Consider the following 21,380-nt stretch of genomic DNA (forward strand, 5'->3'; position numbering starts at 1 on the left):
CTATTGATGATTTCATTGTTTAAGTGTTAACATCAATTATGCTGCAGTTAGTAAATTGTGTGTATGGCAAAAAAGTGCAGTGTGTTTTATAGGATGTTTTGAGGAATGCTCAGTTTTAATTTTTCTATTTGTGTGTGTGTGTGGGGGGGGGTTGCATGTGAATGCAATGGAAATATAGATCCTAACTGAAAAACAAACAAAGTATTACTGCTTGCACAAAATATAACTTATAATATACCATTATGTTAGGAAGTAATGTGTGTGTGATGAGATATGTTTATACAGCAAAATTATCCCTTGACAGAGCAGTCAGGTGTTCCAAAAATCTTTGATAATATTTTAAACTAATTGTTATTGTTTTTGGTGAAGTGATTAATGTGTCATTCCATATCAAATTGACCAATTTCAGAAAGGTTTCCAGTTTTGATGTGGATAAAATTTGGCATGAAGGTTCAATCATGTCTGGAAGGCTTGTATTCCAAATATTAAGTTCCTCCAAGGAATAGTTCCGGAGTTATAGTCTGTGGAAGAAGTTGGTGTGCAACAGAAAATGTGTTCCAAATATGAGAAATGAGGCTCAGAGGTAACTTCAGGTCTCAATAACTTTGGAACTATTGATCACAGTCTAGTGATATTTACACACAGACTATAACTCCAGAACTATTCCTCGGAGGAACCTAATATTTGGAATACAAGCCTTCCAGACATGATTGAACCTTCATGCTAAATTCCATCCAAATCAAATAATCATGACCTGGAGGCCCTGGTCGATCTGACGTGGAATGACCCTAATGTAAGATAACACCATGGAGGAGACCAATAGGTATGCAAAACAATGCATTTAAGTAGTAGTTTATTCTGTAGAGTTATTTTAGCACAAAAAAAAACAAGCAATGAAACAAGACTGGCTGATACTGATACATGCAAGATATGACCTCCATGCAAGGGCGCCGACTTTCCAAAATTTCTGTGGGTGCATATCAATGGCGGTTAGATCTGCAATTATCAAGTATTTTATACTTTAAACAACTTACATGAACAATGATTGCAAGATGCAATGATATTATCAACACGTTACTAAAAGAAAATACCACATTCATACAAATTAAAATGAAAAAACTTCATAAATGCAAATAATTTTAATTGTATTGCAGAAAGAACTATGCAAGGATTTTGTTGTGAACAGAAACTACAAAATGACTAATTTTATGTACCAAATAATAATAATAATAATAATGACATGTTAATTTTCAATATAAAACACATTCCTTCTTACGTCATTTGCACTTATGAATTTGTTTGCAATTTTGGTAATGTCAATATTTTTAGTCATTTCTTTATGAACTTGCAAAATTGCCAAATCATTCAATCTTTTTTGGGTCATTGTTGACCGCAAAAACGTTTTCAATCGTCTAAGTGCTGAAAATGACCGATTAGAAGTACAAGAAGTAACAGGTATAGTTAAAATCACCCGTACAAACTTCACAAATTCTGTGAGCATTTCACGCACACGACCACTGTTTTCTCTACTTAAAATATTTGTAATGTCTGACAAGTTGGCCACTTTTTCTTTGTTCGTTCTGCACACATCTAGAAACATGTCCCTGTGCAATGTTAACTTGTCTTTATCAGAGTCTGTCCCATAGAACTGCAGAGTTCGATCAGCACCAATTTGACCGATAGCAAAAGCTTCAAGTTGTGAAATAAGTTCCAAAACCTTTGTTTGAAATCTACGATTTAGCGAATCCACAGCCACATCAATTATTTCAAAAAATATTTGTCTGTACATTTCCTCCGGCGTTTGATACGTATAAGGATCACTACCTTCGTCGTAGCGTTCTAGCATCTTGCTTTTTCTAGGCAAAACTGGTTCATCAATGTTCAATTCCTTCCCTTTCCTCATGGTTTCATTCCACAACTCAAAAAATATATCCCTTTGTGAAGCTAAACTTGCAGACAAAGTTTCCACCAAAGTTTTGATTTCTCGGTATGACAATGATTTCTTCTGAAAAGAAGAATGAAGTTGTTCAATCCTGCCGAAAACTGAAATTAACATTTTCAGGAAAATAAGAAATCTAAATTGATGTAGGTTTGAAAAATATCCACTAGCCTTCCCACCGACTTCACTTTTTTCTTCTGACAGATCTTCCAAAAAATTTAAGAGAACGTCATAATTACTTTCCAACGATTGTAGTGATTTTACCCTCACACACCACCTTGTGGGACCGAATGGTCGCAAAGTCAGTCTGGGAATGTTTTTACAACACCATCTTCGTTGTCTTCTTGTAGCGATTGAAACACTGCTAGCCTCTTTGGCGAATGTCTTACAAATTATATTAATTCACGAAGAATCACCATTCGGTTTATTCTTTATTAGTGCTCAATATCGGCAAGTAGTTATTTTATAACAATTGTTGACGAATGGAGTGGGCGTATTGCAGTGTGTCACTTGTAAGGAAACATCAAAGCAAGCCGAGAAGACGGGATTCTATTCACAATACAGTACACTTCCATTGTTATTGTGGGGACTGCCTTTGACTTGGCCAGAGACAGGCAAGGAAGGGGGGAATGTGTTGCTTGGTTGTCTTTGCACAAACACATTTGACACAATATTGTTTTAGAGGTTAGAAATTTTAACTTCCATCTCAATGTTTAATTGCTTATTATTTTTTGATAATGGCAAGTGAGAAATATTTATTTTATTTTGTTTATATCAAACTAAAAATCTTGTGGGTGCGCCGCACCCACAAGATTATTTATGTGGGTGCTCGAGCCCCGGAGCACCCACGTAGTCGGCGCGCATGCCTCCATGGCAGAGTGGTTAACATAATATGCTATGCTGCTAGGGTCCTGGGTTTAAATCCCTGCCTGGGCAGAAGTTCTCTTTATGAGTGCCCATTTTACCATTTTTATTAGGGATGGGACTGATTAATCGGTACTCTATCGGTATTGGCCGATATAGGCGTATCGGTAAAATTACCGATTATTTTACCGATCCGATATATCGAAAAATATCTTATAATTTAGTGCAAAATTCTGCCATTTTGTTGTAATTTTTATGGACAATCTTGATGCCCTACTTTTTAGGAAAGTAATTGTCTAAATATTCAATTTTTTTGCGCTGCAGTCACCTCGAAACACACATTTGTTAAGGAGATCAAGGAACATTTTATGTTCTTCAAGTACCATGTCTAATTTTATATCGGTATCGGTAAATTTTATATCTGTACTTTATCGGTATCGGCCAAAATTTCATATCAGCCCATCCCTAATTTGTATCATATATCACCCATCCTCATTGTCGTGATTAGCCAAATGTGGCAGAAAAGCAAAAGTAAATAACAAAAATCAAATCAAATGATAAGTGCAAGAAAACACAATAAACTGGGAAATTCAAATAATCTCTGATATAGTAAGCAGGGAATTTATGTCCCAGCCTGAGGGATGAGCTTGCACTAAATTATAGGTTGTGACTGACAATTTACCAACAAATCAATATTGAATAATACTGATACCTTACCAAATGAGCAGCTCTGAAGTAAAACTTGATAACCCACATCCCATTCAAAATTGAGTCAACATTGGATGCAGTTGCTGCAGTGTTTCCAGTTTCTGCACAATAGTGAATGAAGTTCCTTCAGTAGCCGCTGATAGCCAGAAACACATGGGAACATCTGGGTAACCCATAAGCCACAATGTAATGGGCAAACTTTCACTTGCATTTTTTTCTGTTTTCTAGGGATGGGACCAATTGATCGGTACTCTATCGGTATTGGCAGATATAGGCATATCGGTTTATCGGTAAAAATACCAATTATTTTACCGATCTGATATAGCAAAAAAATCTTTAGTGCAAAATTCTGCCATTTTGTTGTAATTTTTATGGATAATCTCGATGCCCTACTTTCTAAAAGAGTAATTGTCTCAATATTCAACTTCTTTTGCACTGCAGTCACCTCGAAACACATTTATTAAGGAGATCAATGAAAATTTCATGTTCTACCATTTCTAATTTTCTATCGGATCGGTAGAATATCTGTATCGGTAAATTTTATATCAGTACTTTATCGGTATTGGCCAAAATTTCATATCTGCCCATCCCTACTGTTTTCATACTTTTGTGGGTTATTAAGTTTTACTCCTGAACTGCTCAATTAATCTGTGCCATTCATAATTATTTACTCTGTCTTCTTTTTTACTGTTGGCGAGTGATAGCAGCAGGTCAGTTAAATTAATTTGAATGATGATAATTTTAACTTATGGCAAATAATATATGGGAAACCCTGATTTTATGTTCCTGAATTTTTACATTTTCCTGCATAATAAGTTCATTAACCAGTCTCCCGAAAAACATGTAAATCACATAGTTGCACTTAATTTGTATTGCATCAAATAATGATTCATATTTTTTTCTTTTTGTGTTAAGTGACATTCTCCTTCTTTTCAATTTTTAGGAATATGCAGATTCACCATGGAACCTAAATAATCTTCCAATTCTCGAAGGTTCAGTGTTGGGCCACATCAATGCAGATATATCTGGAATGAAAGTACCATGGATGTATGTTGGCATGTGCTTTGCAACTTTCTGTTGGCACAATGAAGATCACTGGAGCTATTCAATTAACTATTTGCATTGGTAAGTATGAGTTCATATTTAGAGTTGATTTTAAGATGTACAGTGGTACATTTTATGTTCTTGGATTTTCCCCTTTACACCTTCAATCTTCATGGTCCCAACAGAAGCAAAAATATAAAATTTTCACCAATTTTACATTTTCCTGCATTTCTAGTTGTTTCACCTGGGTCCCTTGAAAAACATAAAATCAAGATTTTACTGTATTTCCCTTCTTCCTCAAGTAAAATTTCAGCCCGCCCATGCCTTGTGTAAATGCACTGAAATTTTAAGTTGAATCGATCAAAATTTGATCAATTTTCCACTTGTGTATTAGTTACATTTTTTATCAAGGGAAACCAAGTTTGTAATATAATATTTCAAACTCTTGTTAGGATAAAGGATATGATATGCTTAATTTATCTGCAGTGTATCTGTTTCAAGTTCAATGTATGCTTTTGCTAGTATGAAACTTAAATTAAGGTTAAATTGTATTTTACACTATATAAATAGGTTCAGACATATATTTATGATGAATAAAAGATCAAGATTCAGGATCAAAAGTGGCTATGTAGGCTGAAATATAGACTGCCTTGGTCAGCATGTGTAGTGTGTTTTTTCTGTCATGGAAACCAGGCTTAATCATGTTACCATAGTATGGATGAAGTGATGTGTGTATGGATGCATGAACGTCCACAGATCAGTAAAATGGTAAGAGAAGTGCAATATGACTTCACTCAAGATTTAACAGAGAGGCCCAACTGAGACTGACAATAATTTCACACCGGACATGCAGACAAATTATTTGTAACAAGAAAATTGTGCATTGGTAATTTTGTAAATTGTTCTGTAGGAGGTAACAAGACATTTGATCCCACTGTACAGGTGATGCTAGATTGTGTCCCCTGTGCAGTTGCAGCGTGACCAGAACTTCAGCTTTGGAAGCCACTCTTCAGTGTGATGTATGTAATAGGTTCCTGGGCACGATCATCTTTCTGCCTGGCAATCTGATTTTTTTGTGTGGCAAGCTGATATGTGTAATACAGCTGTAAAAGATTGCTGCATCCATTCATTTTTTAAAATTATTTGCATAAATATAAAAGTAAAATTGACGTACTCTCTTTATAAAGATGCAGTCTCTATAATTGAACACATCCGAGTCACCTAGTTACATTTGTTGATTTGAGAAGTGAAGATTTTATTCAGATTTTTGCATGAAAGAATTGCCACTATATATCTAATTTTAATTTACTATTGATTATTGGTATCTACAAGTTTCAAGTCTGCATAACTTTTGTGTTCCTAGTTCCTAAAAAGGTTCATTTTGGTACAACTCTAGCTTGAAATTTGTTGTGTACTATGTAAGTAAAATTCCGAACTAAATGTAACCTTTTTTTTTTTTTTTTCACTTTTTAAAGGGGTGAAGCAAAGACATGGTATGGGGTTCCAGGCTCCAAAGCAGAACTTTTTGAAAAGGCAATGAAGGAGGCTGCACCAGAGTTGTTTCATTCCCAACCAGATCTTCTCCATCAGTTGGTTACAGTAATGAACCCCAACATTCTCATGGATTCCTGTAAGAAGATATTCATTCTTATTTAAATTGTATTACCTGTAGTTTTGTGAATCATGTGCACTTCTTTGTATAACTTTGTAGAAGTGAACTTACACTAAATTTTAATTATTATTTGTGAAAACACTTCTAGGTGGTCCACTTGAATTTGTCTTATTTTTGTTCTGTTAAAAATAATCTTGCAGATATGGCAGTCCAGTAGGAAAGAAAGTAGAAAGGTAATAGTCAGGTTTCAACATTAATTATCTGAACTCCGTTCACGCTGTGTGTGTGGTGAGTGTAATTTAGTAAAATGTACAATAGTGCAAGAGAAAACATACCTATGAAGTTGGTATGTAGAAAGCAAATCAGCCTTTGTTCAATCAGCTTGGAATGCATTTTATCTAGGAGATACAGTAAAAAGGGGTCTGTGTTATACACCTATAAGGTGCAAATTGTTCAAGAATCAAGCTGGCCAACACACAGCAACCAAAGTGCAATCATGCACTATAGACATGCTTGAGCAAGCCTAGACTTAAGTTGAATATCATTTCCATATTGTTCATACCATCGAATGAGCTTGTGCAAGAACATACTTTTTTTTTTCAGATTTTTTTGAGTTATACTTTCTAATATAAAAATTGGGGTGGGATTGGGGGGGCTCAGGGGAAGTTTGAAAGGGCCACGTGTGTTCTACTTGACCAATATTGATAGACATTGTCTGCATACCTAATTTTTAAAAGTGTCTTCAGGAAATTTGCATAAATAGTAGATTAACCTTGATATCATCTCTTCCTTTTAGGTGTTCCAATATATAGGACTGATCAAGAAGCCGGTGAATTTGTGATAACATTTCCAAGAGCCTACCATTGTGGGTTCAACCAAGGCTACAACTTTGCAGAAGCTGTAAATTTTGCTCCACCAGATTGGGTAAGAAATTATTCCATTTTTGGGAAAATACAGACTACTGTAATTTGTATTTTCAACTGTAAGGATCTTCATGTGGAGTAAAGTTCAAAGTGTGCTTTAAATAAATAATTCCATTTTGTATGCAAAAGTTATAAAGGGATTGTTGTAGCAGCTATTGTAAATATAATAGTACATAAAAAAATATGAAAGTAATACCTAGTCCTTGAAAAGTTCATTCAGTATCAGAAAGATTATTCAACCGATTATTAAGTCAGAAGTAGAAGTTATCACATTCAGTGTACTACATGAAGGTTTTTCAATTGCATCTTGGATAGTTGTGCATATATAAATTGACTGTTTCACCCTTCCATTTTTGGTACCTCCTTTTGCAGCATCAGGTATTTATGACTAAATTCAAGCAAGGTACAAACAATCCGTCACAAAAAATAACACCCCTCTTAAGAATTGCATGTTTAGTGTGATACATAATGCACCACTGGAAACTGCAATTTTGAGGTGTAACTTGCTCATACTTGACCCTGGTTCATTGACCAGTAACCTTCAACAAATAATGATGGGGAAAGAAATGCTAACCACTGCTTCAACCCCAGTTTTGCACCTGGTACCATTATCACCCTGGATTCCAAGAAACCCTTTTTTTAATGATAGTCTCAAATAAAGGGTGCACCTATATATGTATAAATACGGCAAATCTGTCCTGCACTGCAGACTTAGCACCAAGTGCTTTTCATGTGTTCCTATATCTGAAATCCTTCCTTGCTGCCTGGCATTTCCATGATGTCAAAGAAGCCGTTAACATGCAATTTGCATCGCATGCATCATTCTAGGATGAAGGGATATAAAAATTGCCTCAACAGTGGTGGTAACTGTCAAAAAAGTAGTGTACAGTATGTGCATCAAATGACAATGTAAATGGTTTGCAAATATATTCTTATGATGGATTATTAAGAAATAATAATACAATATAACAATGTAATATTTTCAGCTTTCAGTGGGCAGAGAATGTGTTCTTCACTATTCTATGTTAAATAGATTCTGCGTTTTCTCACATGATGAATTAGTATGCACAATGGCATTAAATCCAGAAAAACTTACGCATTCTATAGCATCTGCTACGTACGATGACATGCTGAAAATGCTCATTAGTGAGAAGAAACTTAGGAAAGTTGTGTATGAGTGGGTAAGTAAGATTAATGAATCTTCATTAATTTTATGATTTAAGAGCATCCCATATTTTGTTAGCATCACTAATTGTCCGGGACACATGAATAGTAGTAGTCCTAGAGAAGAACCTTAAGCTACTGTACTAAATTTTACCTTTTTGTGTGGATAATCTGACTGAGTATATGTTAAAATTTTTAATCAAGACAATTCAATGCCAATGCCATATCTTCATTACTATGAGTGGTATAATGAGAGACGATGCATTATTTTCAGTAATACAGCTTAATATGGCTTCAAGTGGGTGGGGTATGGAAAAGCGTGACTTAAAATTCATGCCTGTGGTTGGGGAAGCATAGTTCCTAATTACATATATACTGATTTCTTTTCATGTGTTTAACATGCTTCTGTATCTGAATTTGTAACATTGCAGCGAACTTTATGTTCATAATCATGTATGTCTGTATTTTCTTGGATAAGAATATCAAGAAATTTTCTTAGTTATAAAGAGATATTTGGATAGAGAAGTATTGTTGTTAATAGACAGAAAAGTCATTGTTGATGGTTACGTCCAATGAATTTAATGTTCAACTTTGCAAACTAATTTAACAGGCAAACATTATTTAGTGTGATCTGTTTTCATGTGAATGTGTAAAATTGTCTGGGCTTCCAATGTTTAATCTGCATGACTGATGCTCAAATTTCTCTCCCATGAGAAAAGCCGTAAATGTAAGTACTGTGAAATCCCGATTTTATGTTCCGCAATATATGTTTTCCCGCTTAATACATTCATCCAGTCAGGCCCCGGCAAAAGGCCATGTTAAATAATAGGACGTTCACCTCGATCTTACGTTCACTTAACTCCAGTTTCTTGCTTTATACGTTCTCCGAGCAGTGACGATGTTTTAAAATTTGCCAGAAACCGCTTGACCATGCAACCTTGAACTTCCAAAAGTTAGGTTTTCCTGCTAGAGGATGGAGGGAAGAGGCATGGTTCCTGGGAGGGGGGGAGGTGCACTTCTAAAAGTAGCAACTAATTACCAGTTTACATAGTAAACTGAGATCTCACACAGTCAGATGCATAAACTGAACCTAATAGGCAGCAGTTAGAAGCAGTCATCCACCGTCCCTACCCTCGAAAGTTGGTCCCATTAATCCATCATGGACTTTCACAGCACATCTTGCTTTTTTTCCTTAGAAGTTCATTATCATACTTCTTTCCCATTAAATAATTTTTGACACAATATACCCCCTAAAAAGTCGATTGTGTAGTCCTTTCTTACTGACACTTGAGTTTCACCCCTCCCTTATGCTTTCCCACTTTTTACGTTTCTTATTTACAGGTCCCTGAAAAACGTAAAATCGGGGTTTCACTCTTTATAACTTTGATGATGATATCAGTTATCAAAGACTCAGTCCTTACTATACCTACCATATCACTATCTAAATAGAGTTGTATTAGAATGAAAAATATATTCTTGATCAGTACTTGGATATGTTAGTTTTGTTAAAGGAGCAATATTTGCAGAGACATAGAAATTGTAATCACCCCAAGTTACTTGACTAGTTTTCAGTTTGAATTTTCTTTCTAGGGTATAGTGAAATCTGCAAGAATCCCATTTGAAATTGTACCTGATGACGAACGTCAATGTGAAGTTTGCAAAACTACATGTTTCCTGTCAGCCGTTGCCTGCTCCAATTGCAATCCCAAACAAGTAGCATGTTTACGACATTGTAGTCAGTTGTGTAGCTGTCCTCCATCGTCTCTTATCATGAGGTAAGGCATATACTTTTTTTTATCACTTTCATCATTCTTATTAGTATTAGTCAAGAAAAGAAAATAAGTTATGCAAAATATTAAAATACAAATTCAACAAGATCAAATTGTAAAATCAATGAAAAAGGAAGGCTACTGGCCCTTCTTTAAAGTGTATAACCTAAACCCTACCAGTAGCTTACAGATAAATTTTTTTTGTGATTTGTGGATGCTTGGCTACATACTACAGGTGTTTGCAGCAGTCTTCAAAGCAACTTTTGCAATGTTGAATCATCATGCTCATTGCACTTCAGAATACAATGTGTCCCGCTAGGTATAGGCCCCATTGTTTTGACTATGAAAATATTACTCTTGCACATAAAACTATGTTGTTTTCTGGAAAACATAGCTTGGTCCAGATTCCTTTGTGTAGTTATTGGAGTATTATTATCATAAAGAAGTCCATTCTTCCATCCCAAAGTTTACTACAGAATTTATCAATGTTCCAGGCATTTTAGTAACCCACATGATAATTCTGAAAGTAAATAAAACTCCAAATTTCAGGTTTTTGTATTTTACACTTGATTTAGCATTTCATTGCAAAATGTGGTAGGAAAATGTATCTATGTGACTGTAGAAAACTTCTTACGTCACGTGCCAGCAACATATTTGTTAAAACACTAAAATAACACGCAAACAGCATGATAAAAAATGCTTAGGAGTTCTTCCAAGTTTTCGACCCCTTCACGGAGTCATCTTCAGGGCTGGTCAAGGAAAGACGGAGTAGACATGGAAGTGTTTATTATCATGCTGTTTGTGTGTTATTTTAGTGTTTTAATGAAAATGTACCTCATATCTTTCAAATACACCAAAATTGAACAATACAGTGTGAATCTCACAGATAGGGTTTCCATCAAAAACTAAATATGCATGTGTCTAGATAATAATGCAAACTCTTGGAAATTATTTTGTGTGCACATTTAACCTTAATCATTTCTTTAGGTACCGCTACACACTTGATGAACTACCAGCCATGTTGGAGGAAGTGAAATGTAGGGCAGAACTTTCAGATAGCTGGGCAACTAGAGTAAGGGAAGCATTGGAGAATGATCCAGATAGCAAATTGGGTAAGAACCAGCTCCGATTGTTGATTGATCACCATTCATTCATTGCATCTTAGTTATTAATGATGGATGTGCTAGTTGCTTGTGTTTCAGTCAGTCTGAGGAGTGATTGCTCTACCTATAACTAAATGAACCATCATGCTGCAAGGGGTAGCTGAATGTCAGTATGTAGCAAGAATACTCTGTGTGGGTCCATCAAGCATAGGGATTTTTCGTGTTCTTTGCCATTTGTGTCCAGTTATATTTTATTCCGTAGAATATAAGCATGTACCACAATGTTGGGATTTACTTAATTTGTCCGAGATTGAGAATATGTGGGGCCCTACCTACACATTTCCTAAAATGTGCCTTCATGGCATGGTGTTATAAGCATGAGGAGCTTCTTTACTTGCATTTGTGAAACTCACACTATGTGGCAAACAGTTATGGCATCCTATACTACACAGTAGTTTTGTCATTTCATTGAAATACTAATATTTTACAAAATGCAACATTTGTTAAGACATGGATAACTAGCAAAGATGCACTTTTGAAAATACAGTGGAACCTTGATTGCAAGGAACCAGTAGCATTCAATTTCCTGAATTCAACAAAAAAAATGTGTACCTGCACACTAATATGTGGCTATGCTGTTGCCATTACTGAACACACACCTGAAACACTGTTTCTGGAATATTTTTTCATGCATGTGCCTAATGATGCTGGATATCAGAAATGTCTGATAATGGAGGTTTTGATTTTCAGAGATAGCCATACATTACAAGGGGCTATGCCACATGCACCGGTAAGTTGTTATTTATTTTCTTACCAGGAAATTGTGTACACCAACACATACACACACTTCCAGAGATCAGTTGTAACTTTTTTGTTTGGTGTTGTCAGTTACATTTCTCATCCATCCTTGAACCTTTTTTATCACTCAAAGATATTTGAGTTTTTGTTGTTACTCATATGTTTCTTTGACACAGTTCTAATTTCTCACTACAATTTTTGCCGTTCTTAACACAAACTTGATATTAATGTGTTACATATTTTTTTATTAATCATTCTTCTGTCAAAAATCTCACACAACCTTATAGTTATGTGTGATGGTTATGAATATATTAGTTGAAATATGCTCAGACACAGCAGTTGAGGTGTTCCATACAGTGGGTAGGTAATGAGTAATTCAAATGTATGCGTATGCGTATGGTAGTCAGTCATAGGTAGCATTCATGATAATATCCTTGGTTGGCATTTGAATCTACTTCTATTCATGGAGAGAGTGAAGTTCTTACAGGTAAACTAGTAGAGGCAAGCTAGTAAGTGTAAATATAAATGCTGTTGGAGTTGTTTTTTTTTTTTAATTGCACTGTTGATTTGTGAAATAACTCTGTGATCTTCAATGTGTCTTTTTCAAGAGAGAGCATGCACATTCAAAACTAACCTTGCCTACTGGGGTTATAATTTTGCTTTCCATCTTGTAATATCAGGGATTGACAGTATGCTGGTGATATGAAATTGCATCATGCATTGGTTGTTCTATAATGCACACCATCACAGAAGATAAATTGTACACTGCATAATAAAGTGAAATATCTGAGCATGAAACTAGTGTTTGTATTTGGAGTTTTAGATGATGTGTACAGTCTGGAATGAAGTAATAACCAGATATTCATAAGACAAGACTTATTAATTAGAGCAAACAAACAATGATAGGATGAAACATGCTTTCTTTTGCAATTCGCACACACTGGTGCAGTCATTTGATACTAACAACTTTCTTTGAATATTGGTACATCCTAAATGAATAACCATGTTTCACTACTGATGCAAACATACTAATATAACAAACATAATAATTTTTTATTCTATTTTTCTAGAACTATCGGACCTGAAGGACTTGGTGGAAGAAGCAGAAAAGAGGAAGTATCCAAATGCTGAACTGATGAAGAATCTGAATAAAGTAATTGTGTTAGCTGAGAAGAGCATTCGAGTCTCAAAGGAGCTGGTCAGCACTAAAGTTCGAACAAGGTTAGCTCTTGTAATAGACATCCATATGAATTATGAATAAGAACTTTGTTTTTTCACAAACGCAATAACTCCCCCAAAATGTCAATTGTTGCAAGAAGGTGTTTACGGTGAATCACCTTGATTTTATGTTTTTTAGGGAATGAAGAGTAAAGAACATAAAATAATAAAACAGGACTTTTTTTTAAAAAAAAACATGTTTGAGTATTGAATTCAGAAAAATAATATGTATTTATGTGTGCATTATGAGAACTTTGGTTTTGACAGGAGAAACAGCAAAAAGGACTGTGGTCCTTTACCACATGTTTCCTCCATGATAATTAGAACACAACAAAATATCAGGCTTTATTTTCAGTGTTTATTTTAGAAATTGGTGGGCCACTAAAAGAATTATTTTTGTTTTAAGTCCACTTTATGCACAGAAAGGCTAATTGGGACTCAACTTACAGTTTTAAGTGGGATCCGAACCACTATGTGCCTCCACCTGGTATCGAACTTGGGACTCCTTGATTGACGTTACACTGTGCCATCAGGGAGGTCCTAATATAAAAAAAATCTTACAACTATTGATTGATAAAGTACCAATAACTAGGAGCTTTGATTTTTTGTTATTACTGACAGACAATATTACATTGGCACTTACATTTATTTAACCAGGGTAATGAATTATACCTTTATATTCATTAAAATATATCAAAATAAGTTTTTTAAAGTCTACTTTATGCATAGATAGGTTAATTGGGACTGGATTTATAGTTTAAAGTGGGATCCAAACCACTATGTGCTTCCTCCGGGTATCGAAACTGGGACCCTTTGATTACAAGGTGATGTATGACATTGACACTATGCCATCAGGAAGGCCTCGAAAATGACAGAATTTGGCACTGCGTTACAGGCTATTTTTATACATATTCACTATTAAGGAAGGGCTAAGAATTCTAAGCAAAAATGATGAAACAACATTTGTGGAAACCTTTATTTTCCTTGGCACACCACAGTAAAAGCAAAAAGTTACTTGAGATGTCATCATAAACAACCTGCACACAATGGCTGATAACTGGGAGAATCAGTTGAACATTAAGCAGATGCCGCTGAACTTCATTCCTCCCCCCAACCTGCAAGGTTTTTTACCTTGATGATCCTGAGAAAGTGTTGAAAGCTTGTAACTCAGGTTATAATTTGTTTTACGATGTGTCTTTTTAATTTTCTGGTGGTCTGATTTTACCAGGATTTATTTTTATACCAATACCTTCCTGGTGGAGGCAGTTGTTCAAGTTGCAATTGAAACTCTCAGACTAGTCCAGATAGGCCTCCTGAGTGTAAGTAAAGGTAGAGTTCCCCATGCCATGAAAGCATATGGGGGGAGCGGGATTTGGATGCAGGGCTCCACATATTCTTGATCTTGGCCTTTTTGTGTGTGATGTGATCAGCACCATGCTTTGGCTGCCTTCTCCCATCCTCCTCCTGGTTACCAGAGCCACTTTATGCAGGGACAAGGCAAGGAAAACTCAACCACCCCAGGAATCGAACCCGGGTCTCCCACATGGCAGTCAGATGCCATACAGACTAGACCACTGTGGCTCCTCCTGAATGTAAAGTAGAGTTAAAACTTTTGTTCAGGTATTGGTGTAGCCAGGAATGTAGTTACCTGTCTGTGAATCATAATATATTATTCAATTTCAACTGCTGCTAGGAATATCAGACTTATTTTTTCTTACTAGCAGTTCTTGGTAACACTTTACTATACCGGAGATGTATTTCTTCAAATTTACAGGAGAAAGTACTTACGCAAATCATTTTCTGTAGCGTTGTTGATGTTCGGGAATGTAGTTTTGATTCATTTTAATGCTAATGCATGTGGTTTTCTACGAAAATCTATTTCCGATGTGCTATTGCTGCTGCCGCCATTTGCTTTCTGCACGAGAGCACAATACGCGCTATTGCTGCTGCTACAAGATGACGTGTCGAGGATGCGTCGTGAAATTGTTGCCGGGTGTGAAGATAAAAAAAAGGTTAAAAAAAAAAAGGTTGGCCGCGGTGGCTCAGTCGGTAATGCGTCTGACTACCATGCTAAAGGCCGGGTGTGAAGATGCCATGGAATTTGTAATTCCGAGGTTGTCCGTATATGCTAAATTGAACGAAAGGAGTGCTAATGGAACCTAACCTAATAGGCCTAACCTAACCTAGTAGGCATACCTTGTCCCCGTGATGGTTCGTGGGGCTATCATATGTAAGAAATAGACATTATTTTAATTAGAAATCCATTCTTTCACCTAAAGAAATGTTCCACAATGCAGAATAGTACGTTAGCATTGTAAAAAATTGTGAAATAAATCATTGATAGGTGTCTCCGGTATAAATAAATCATTGATAGGTGTCTCCGGTATAGTAAAGTAGTACCCAGTTATTTGAAATAAAGAGCACAAAAGAAGCTTGTTTGTATTGTCTGTAGAAGTTGCAGGGTGAGTCACTTTGTCCCTCACCGTCAAATGCCAGGAAAAGCACAATTTCAAAGAACAGCAGCAAACAGCAAAGGTTTACAGTTCTTCCTTGCACTCATTCAACAACACAATGGGGGGAGGTGGTTTGTCATGCATTCCAGTTCTGATTGTGTTATGCAGTTGGCATCACTTTTGTTAGAAGCAGCTATGAAGTAATGATGTAAATGAGCCATTGTACTTGGATAATAAAAAGTAAATGTTACATGGTCCTGTTCCAGAGTATCCTGCTGCAATTTTGAAAGCTGTGAACATTAGAAAATAATTTTTAAAATCGCAAGGTAACCATGCCAAATTATTGTAAGACATTCCTAGATTAATTTAGAATATTAAGAATGTTTACCATCTTAAATTAAATCCACATTTTTTTTTGCAGACTGTGTTTCAGACCCCACATTAAAAAGTGCTTCTAAAATAGTATTTTCTTATCAGATCATATTCCTGTATATTATTTTTTAATTTGGACTTTGCTTTATTTACCGCAGGACACGAAATTGTGGAGATCCAAAATTGAAATTAACCCTTGAGGAGTTTCAGAAATTTGTGCAAGAAATGGATCAAGTTCCATGCAAAATTAAAGAAGCTGATGCAGTGAAAGAACTGTTGGCCAATGTAATGCAGTTCCAGGAGGCTGCGCAGGCATTGGTGGAACAAGAAGTGCCAGAATCGGAAGAAATATCAAAGTGCATAGAAAGAGGCTTGGCCATGGCTGTTGAAGTGCCCGTTGTCCATAATCTGAAGCAGGTAAAATACAGTGTGATCATTAAATTAATTTGTAGAACATACAATTTGTGTTCTATTTTGTCTTGTGGTCAATTAGAACTTTAGTTTTTTTCCTTTTGATACAGTATGATTCTTCTATGCACTTTGTAAAGGGGAAAGGGAAGAATATGCAAAGCTTACAATATTATTAACCTGATGCGTGCAGTTTTATAATATATTGTAGCGTGACATCGGGTATGGCACGGGATAGAGTCACGGTGGGATGTAGCTTAGTTAAAATAAGTAGGTTTTAGTTTGGGTCTCGCTGGACCACCTCTACCCTGAGTGGTGCGAATGAATGATTGTTGGGAGCCTAAGTCGTTGAACGTTACTCACCCCCTTGCTTGTTGTTCTGGCACTCAGCTTATGACGTCTTCGATGGTCGGATGGAGATGGGTGCCCACTGGAAAGATAGTTGGCAGGGACAAGAGGTGGCTGGCGATACGTCAACTTAATTGACAGAGCACTGATTCTCCGAACTCAGGCTGACTTTAGGCTAATGATTCTCTGTAGTCCGGACTGCTTGTTGCTGCCTCGTAAAGTCACTATTTTTCAACTGGCAGATGTTGTTGTCTCATTGATAGAGTTGCTGGTAATTGTGGAGATTGATTGATTATCTCCATGGGTTATTATACATGGAAATTATGCCGTGACGTGGTGGACTTTGCACCTCCAACTGTACACCTGGGGTATCCTTGGGTGCAGATGGAAAGTTACAGTGTAGGTGCACTCACTGCTGATGAGGGCCGTTTGCCTTGCTGACTGTGCAGAGCCAAGTGGAAAATTCTTGTTGCTTGTCTCTGCATCCATTGAGAGGATGAATGAGCGTTCAACTGGCGATCTTTAGGACGATGTTTTAGTAAAATTGATACTTCTACTTTCATGCTTCCAATTCCTTCATCAATATATGCAGGTTGGTGATATATGTGATTTTTGTCAGATATGAAGAGACAGTAGTGATATTTTCTTGGGAGGGGCTCGTTAGATAGGTTTACTTTACATGAATGAAAATATTGCTTTTAGATAATTTTCCTACTTACGACTCATGCTTAACAGAGTCAGTGGAATTCCTTTCATTGAATACCCCTTTTCAGAACACAAATGTTTTTTTTTTTAATATTACACCTTGCAATGTATTTGGACTAGAACTGTATTGGGTAATAGGAGCACTAGAATATTGGAATAATGTGCCTAGAAAAAATTGTTACTGCATCCTTCGTGTTTGAATTCTTTTCAGAAATTGCAGCAGGTCCAGTGGTTGGAACAAGTTCGAGACTTGAGAGAAGATTCACAACAAGTCACTGTAGAAGCTCTTCAAGGTTTCCTGAATTCAGGTGTCACCTTACCCCCACATTCCACCATTGAAAGTGTACTTGCAGAATTACAAAGTTTATTGACACAGATTGAGAGATGGGAAGAAAAGGCAAACAATTATTTGAATACCAAGTAAGTTTAAGTTCACAATTTGTAGTTTGAGATTGAGAGAGACTTATTGTCGAAATATACAGTGGAACCTCGATTTTACATTCCTGGATTTTACATTTTCCCACATTATACATTCAATCTTGATAGTCCCAACATAGCAAGATGTAAAATTTTCCTTGATTTTATGTTGTCCTGAATTTTAAGTGTTTTTCAGCTTGGTCCCTTGAAAAACGTAAAATCGAGGTTCCACTGTATTTCACTTCATTATATTTTGATTGTTGCTTTGATCTTGGTAGCCATGGTAATGCAATGGTAACTCCATTGATTTCCCCCTCACATCCATCTATATAGTGAATTTTTGATCTAATGTTTGGGATCCAGCATTTTTCCATATGTAACACACTTTTTAATAAACTGAAATAAAGTGTTCACATGTATGCAAAATGTTTTTTTATGATCTATGAATTTTGGTGGCCATTGCCAACATCCTCTCGGGAACTTGTGTTGTTGCTTAGTGAGCTACTATTATGTGTAGTTTTGCAGCATGCTGCTAGGATTTATTGTTGCTTGCTTGTCTGTGAAGTCATTGGCATCCTCTGCTGTTCCTTAGTGCCAACTGTTGCAGTAGAGGGACCCAGGTGTGGGGTACCTGTTCACTGTCTCAATGTTTAATTCATGTGGGAAGTACATAATGGCATATGTTTCCTTGATTTTTGTGTCAATCAGAAAATTAGTGTGTTACCTGTATATCTGATATAAACTTACCTGATTTGCGATTGTTGCATGTGATGTGTTTGGCAAGTTCAGTGGTGGGCTAGACTTTTTTTTCATCTGTTAGGTCCTGCTGAATTCTTTCATTAATGGATCTGCCAAATGTAATGTGCCATACACACTGCATTGTATGCACCTGGGTTATCAAGTTGGAGGGAGTATCTTTTATAGTTTGTCGTCCATTTTGGCAGTTGATTTTTCAGCTACATTAATGTGAGGACAGAGGTGGTTAGGTGGTTGGATGCAGTAGGATGACAGGAAGGAAAACCACTTTTCCTTAATGCTGGGTGTTGGCTGTGGCTGGCTAGGATTAGTGACCTACATTTCAGCCCTGCTACACCAAATGGATAGTTGGAAATCAGTTCAACCATGTTTTAGGCCTAATTCTGTAAGGGTGGCTATCTTTTCCCTCAGATCTTCTCTCTAGAGCAACAAGAGAAGGCTCTTTTGGAGAAGTTTAGCACACATCTTTTCTTTTAGGTGAGTGCTTGATGAAGGCATGAATGCATTGTTTACCTGCATCTGTTTTCCTGTACACTGTGCATGTGAATTTGTTGTGTTGTGTTGATGTGATGATGGTGAGGTCTAGGAAGTTATTTTTGCTTTGCTTTTCCAATTCTATTGAGATTTTGAGTCTGGCATAAATATTGCCAAGTGTGTCAATCAGGAAGTCAAGTTTTTTTTGTTTTTTTTTAAGTAGTATACTTCACATGGATTTTTCATTTCTCAAAGGAAGGTTGTATATAATGTTTTTATGTAATATGAAGGCAAATTGCAGCAACTTTTCTATTTTCAGACCGTATCAAACTTTGACAAAAGTTGAAGCCTTAATCAAGGAAGGAGAGAGCATTCCAGCATACCTACCAACAATGAACCCCTTGAGAGATGCTTTGAAGAAGGCCAAAGAATGGACAACTAAAGTTGAAAGCGTACAGGTAAATGATTGAGTTTTCTATTGTAGATTAGTCAATTTCACTTCCAACACAGGGTGGCTAATCACCGGGAATTCTGCATGAATTATTGGCTCCGGGAATTATGTGTGAATTCTACGTGAATTTTCCTCCGTAGACATGAAAAACTAAATTTTATTAATGCAAATCTCGTTCAATTTATGAATGCCGTTTTTTACTTTAGCTTTTATTTTTATCGAGGAAGGAAAATAAAGCTGCGTGGAAAATAAAACATTATCTCTGAATCTGTTTACTTTGTTAGTGTCCTTTGCAGAACTATCTATCTGAGAGACTAAGATTATTGCAAGATAAGATATCTTCAAGTTGATCAGTTAAACATGAGTTTGAAATTCTTATACAATTAACAATTTTTCGTAGATTACTATACTCCATGTATAATATTTGTGACTTGTGTTTGTAGATGTATTTCGAGTATGAGTATGTGAAATGGCAAATTTAAAACTCTGCACCTTAAATAAAATATTTTAAATATTTGGACTATAACGTTTAATTGAATTGAATTAGAATTTTTGGATACATTGAAATCACACAGACCTTTTATATTGTTACTACTATATAGGGGGAGGGGGGAGGTGATAATACTTAATGTTGAAATAGAAAAAGACATCTGCTTGTACCCTTGAATTATTAGAAAGTTTGCCTTGAAAATCTGGAATTATACTTGAATTTTATCATGGTTCTAGAGTGGCCACCCTGCAGCACCTGTTTCTTCTTACAGTGAAACCCCAATTTTACGTTCCCCGGTTTTACATTTTCCTGCATTATACATTCGATCTTCACAGTCCCAATAGAGCTAAATGCTAGAAATTTTTCCCCGCTTTTATATTTTCCCGTATTTTAAGTTCCTTCATCTTGGTCCCCTGAAAAATGTAAAATCGAGGTGCAGTGTTAATAGCATGTTGTAAATTTGAAGGATATTTATTAATTAAGGTCCATTTTGCCAAAAAAAAAACTGAATTTTTTGCGAGGCAGGCCATTCCCCAACTCCTGTTTTCACTTCTTCATCACTGCTGAAAGTCTTTCCACCTGCTGAGGAACTTTTTTTTAGATGCCAGACAAGGTGATAATCAATGGGTGCAAGGAATTTGGCATCTACTGCATGCACCAAATCGTCGCTGATTATAGATGGCTGACCTGAGTGCAGCTCATCATTCACATTCTGCTGCCCATGTTTGAACATTCTCACCCATTTCCACACTTTGCTATCACTCGTTGCATTGGGGCCATACACTTCACAAATCTGTTGACAAATTACTGCTGCTGCCAAGAACCGGATCACTGACTGTATCTCACAGTCATCAGGTTGCTCGATCATCTTAAACATTGCAATCACACAGTATGAAGTGCACACACTGAATGCAGGGAATCTGTGTGCTTGTGCAGTACTATGCCTGCATGGAATGCAAGACGTTATTGGCAAACGGGCCTTACTTAAAGAATGTGCCTCATATAACAGGGTAAAATAAAGTCTGGATTTGTAGCACTAACTAGCCATGCAAAAGAGACTGCAACAGGCATCAGTAGGGATTTTTTTATTTTCAATGTGTCAGAAAGATTCAATCTTGAATTCTCCTTTGGCATGTTGCATACAGCTTATTGTTTCACAGACAAAATAAAAACTCATGATATTAATCATGACTGGACATAACCTTTTCTACACAAGAAAATATTACTTGCAAGGACACATGATCACTATCTTCTGTACATCCCATTCTGATTAGCCATTTGAAAGATAGCATATCCGTGGTGTGGTCACACCATAGCAGCACCAAACAGATTAAAGGCATGGGAGATATATAAAGAAGCCATTC

General features: G+C 36.2%; 1 protein-coding gene across 3 annotated transcripts in view; it reads left to right on the plus strand.

Moving 5' to 3' along the window:
• Nucleotides 1-21,380, plus strand: part of LOC145983979 (lysine-specific demethylase 5A-like) — a 119,340-nt gene that overhangs the window by 54,786 nt on the left and 43,174 nt on the right. For all 3 annotated transcript variants that reach the window (XM_083117218.1, XM_083117217.1, XM_083117219.1), the window contains 10 exons: nt 4,455-4,636; nt 6,031-6,185; nt 6,964-7,091; nt 8,077-8,271; nt 9,845-10,029; nt 11,011-11,135; nt 12,995-13,145; nt 16,126-16,384; nt 17,640-17,848; nt 19,395-19,533. In XM_083117218.1, the coding sequence (XP_082973344.1) occupies nt 4,455-4,636; nt 6,031-6,185; nt 6,964-7,091; nt 8,077-8,271; nt 9,845-10,029; nt 11,011-11,135; nt 12,995-13,145; nt 16,126-16,384; nt 17,640-17,848; nt 19,395-19,533 (1,728 nt within the window). The remainder of the gene's footprint in view (nt 1-4,454; nt 4,637-6,030; nt 6,186-6,963; nt 7,092-8,076; nt 8,272-9,844; nt 10,030-11,010; nt 11,136-12,994; nt 13,146-16,125; nt 16,385-17,639; nt 17,849-19,394; nt 19,534-21,380) is intronic.

Source organism: Lepisma saccharinum, chromosome 2 (assembly GCF_977018435.1).
Source record: "Lepisma saccharinum chromosome 2, izLepSacc3.1, whole genome shotgun sequence".
Classification (NCBI taxonomy): Eukaryota; Metazoa; Arthropoda; class Insecta; order Zygentoma; family Lepismatidae; genus Lepisma; species Lepisma saccharinum.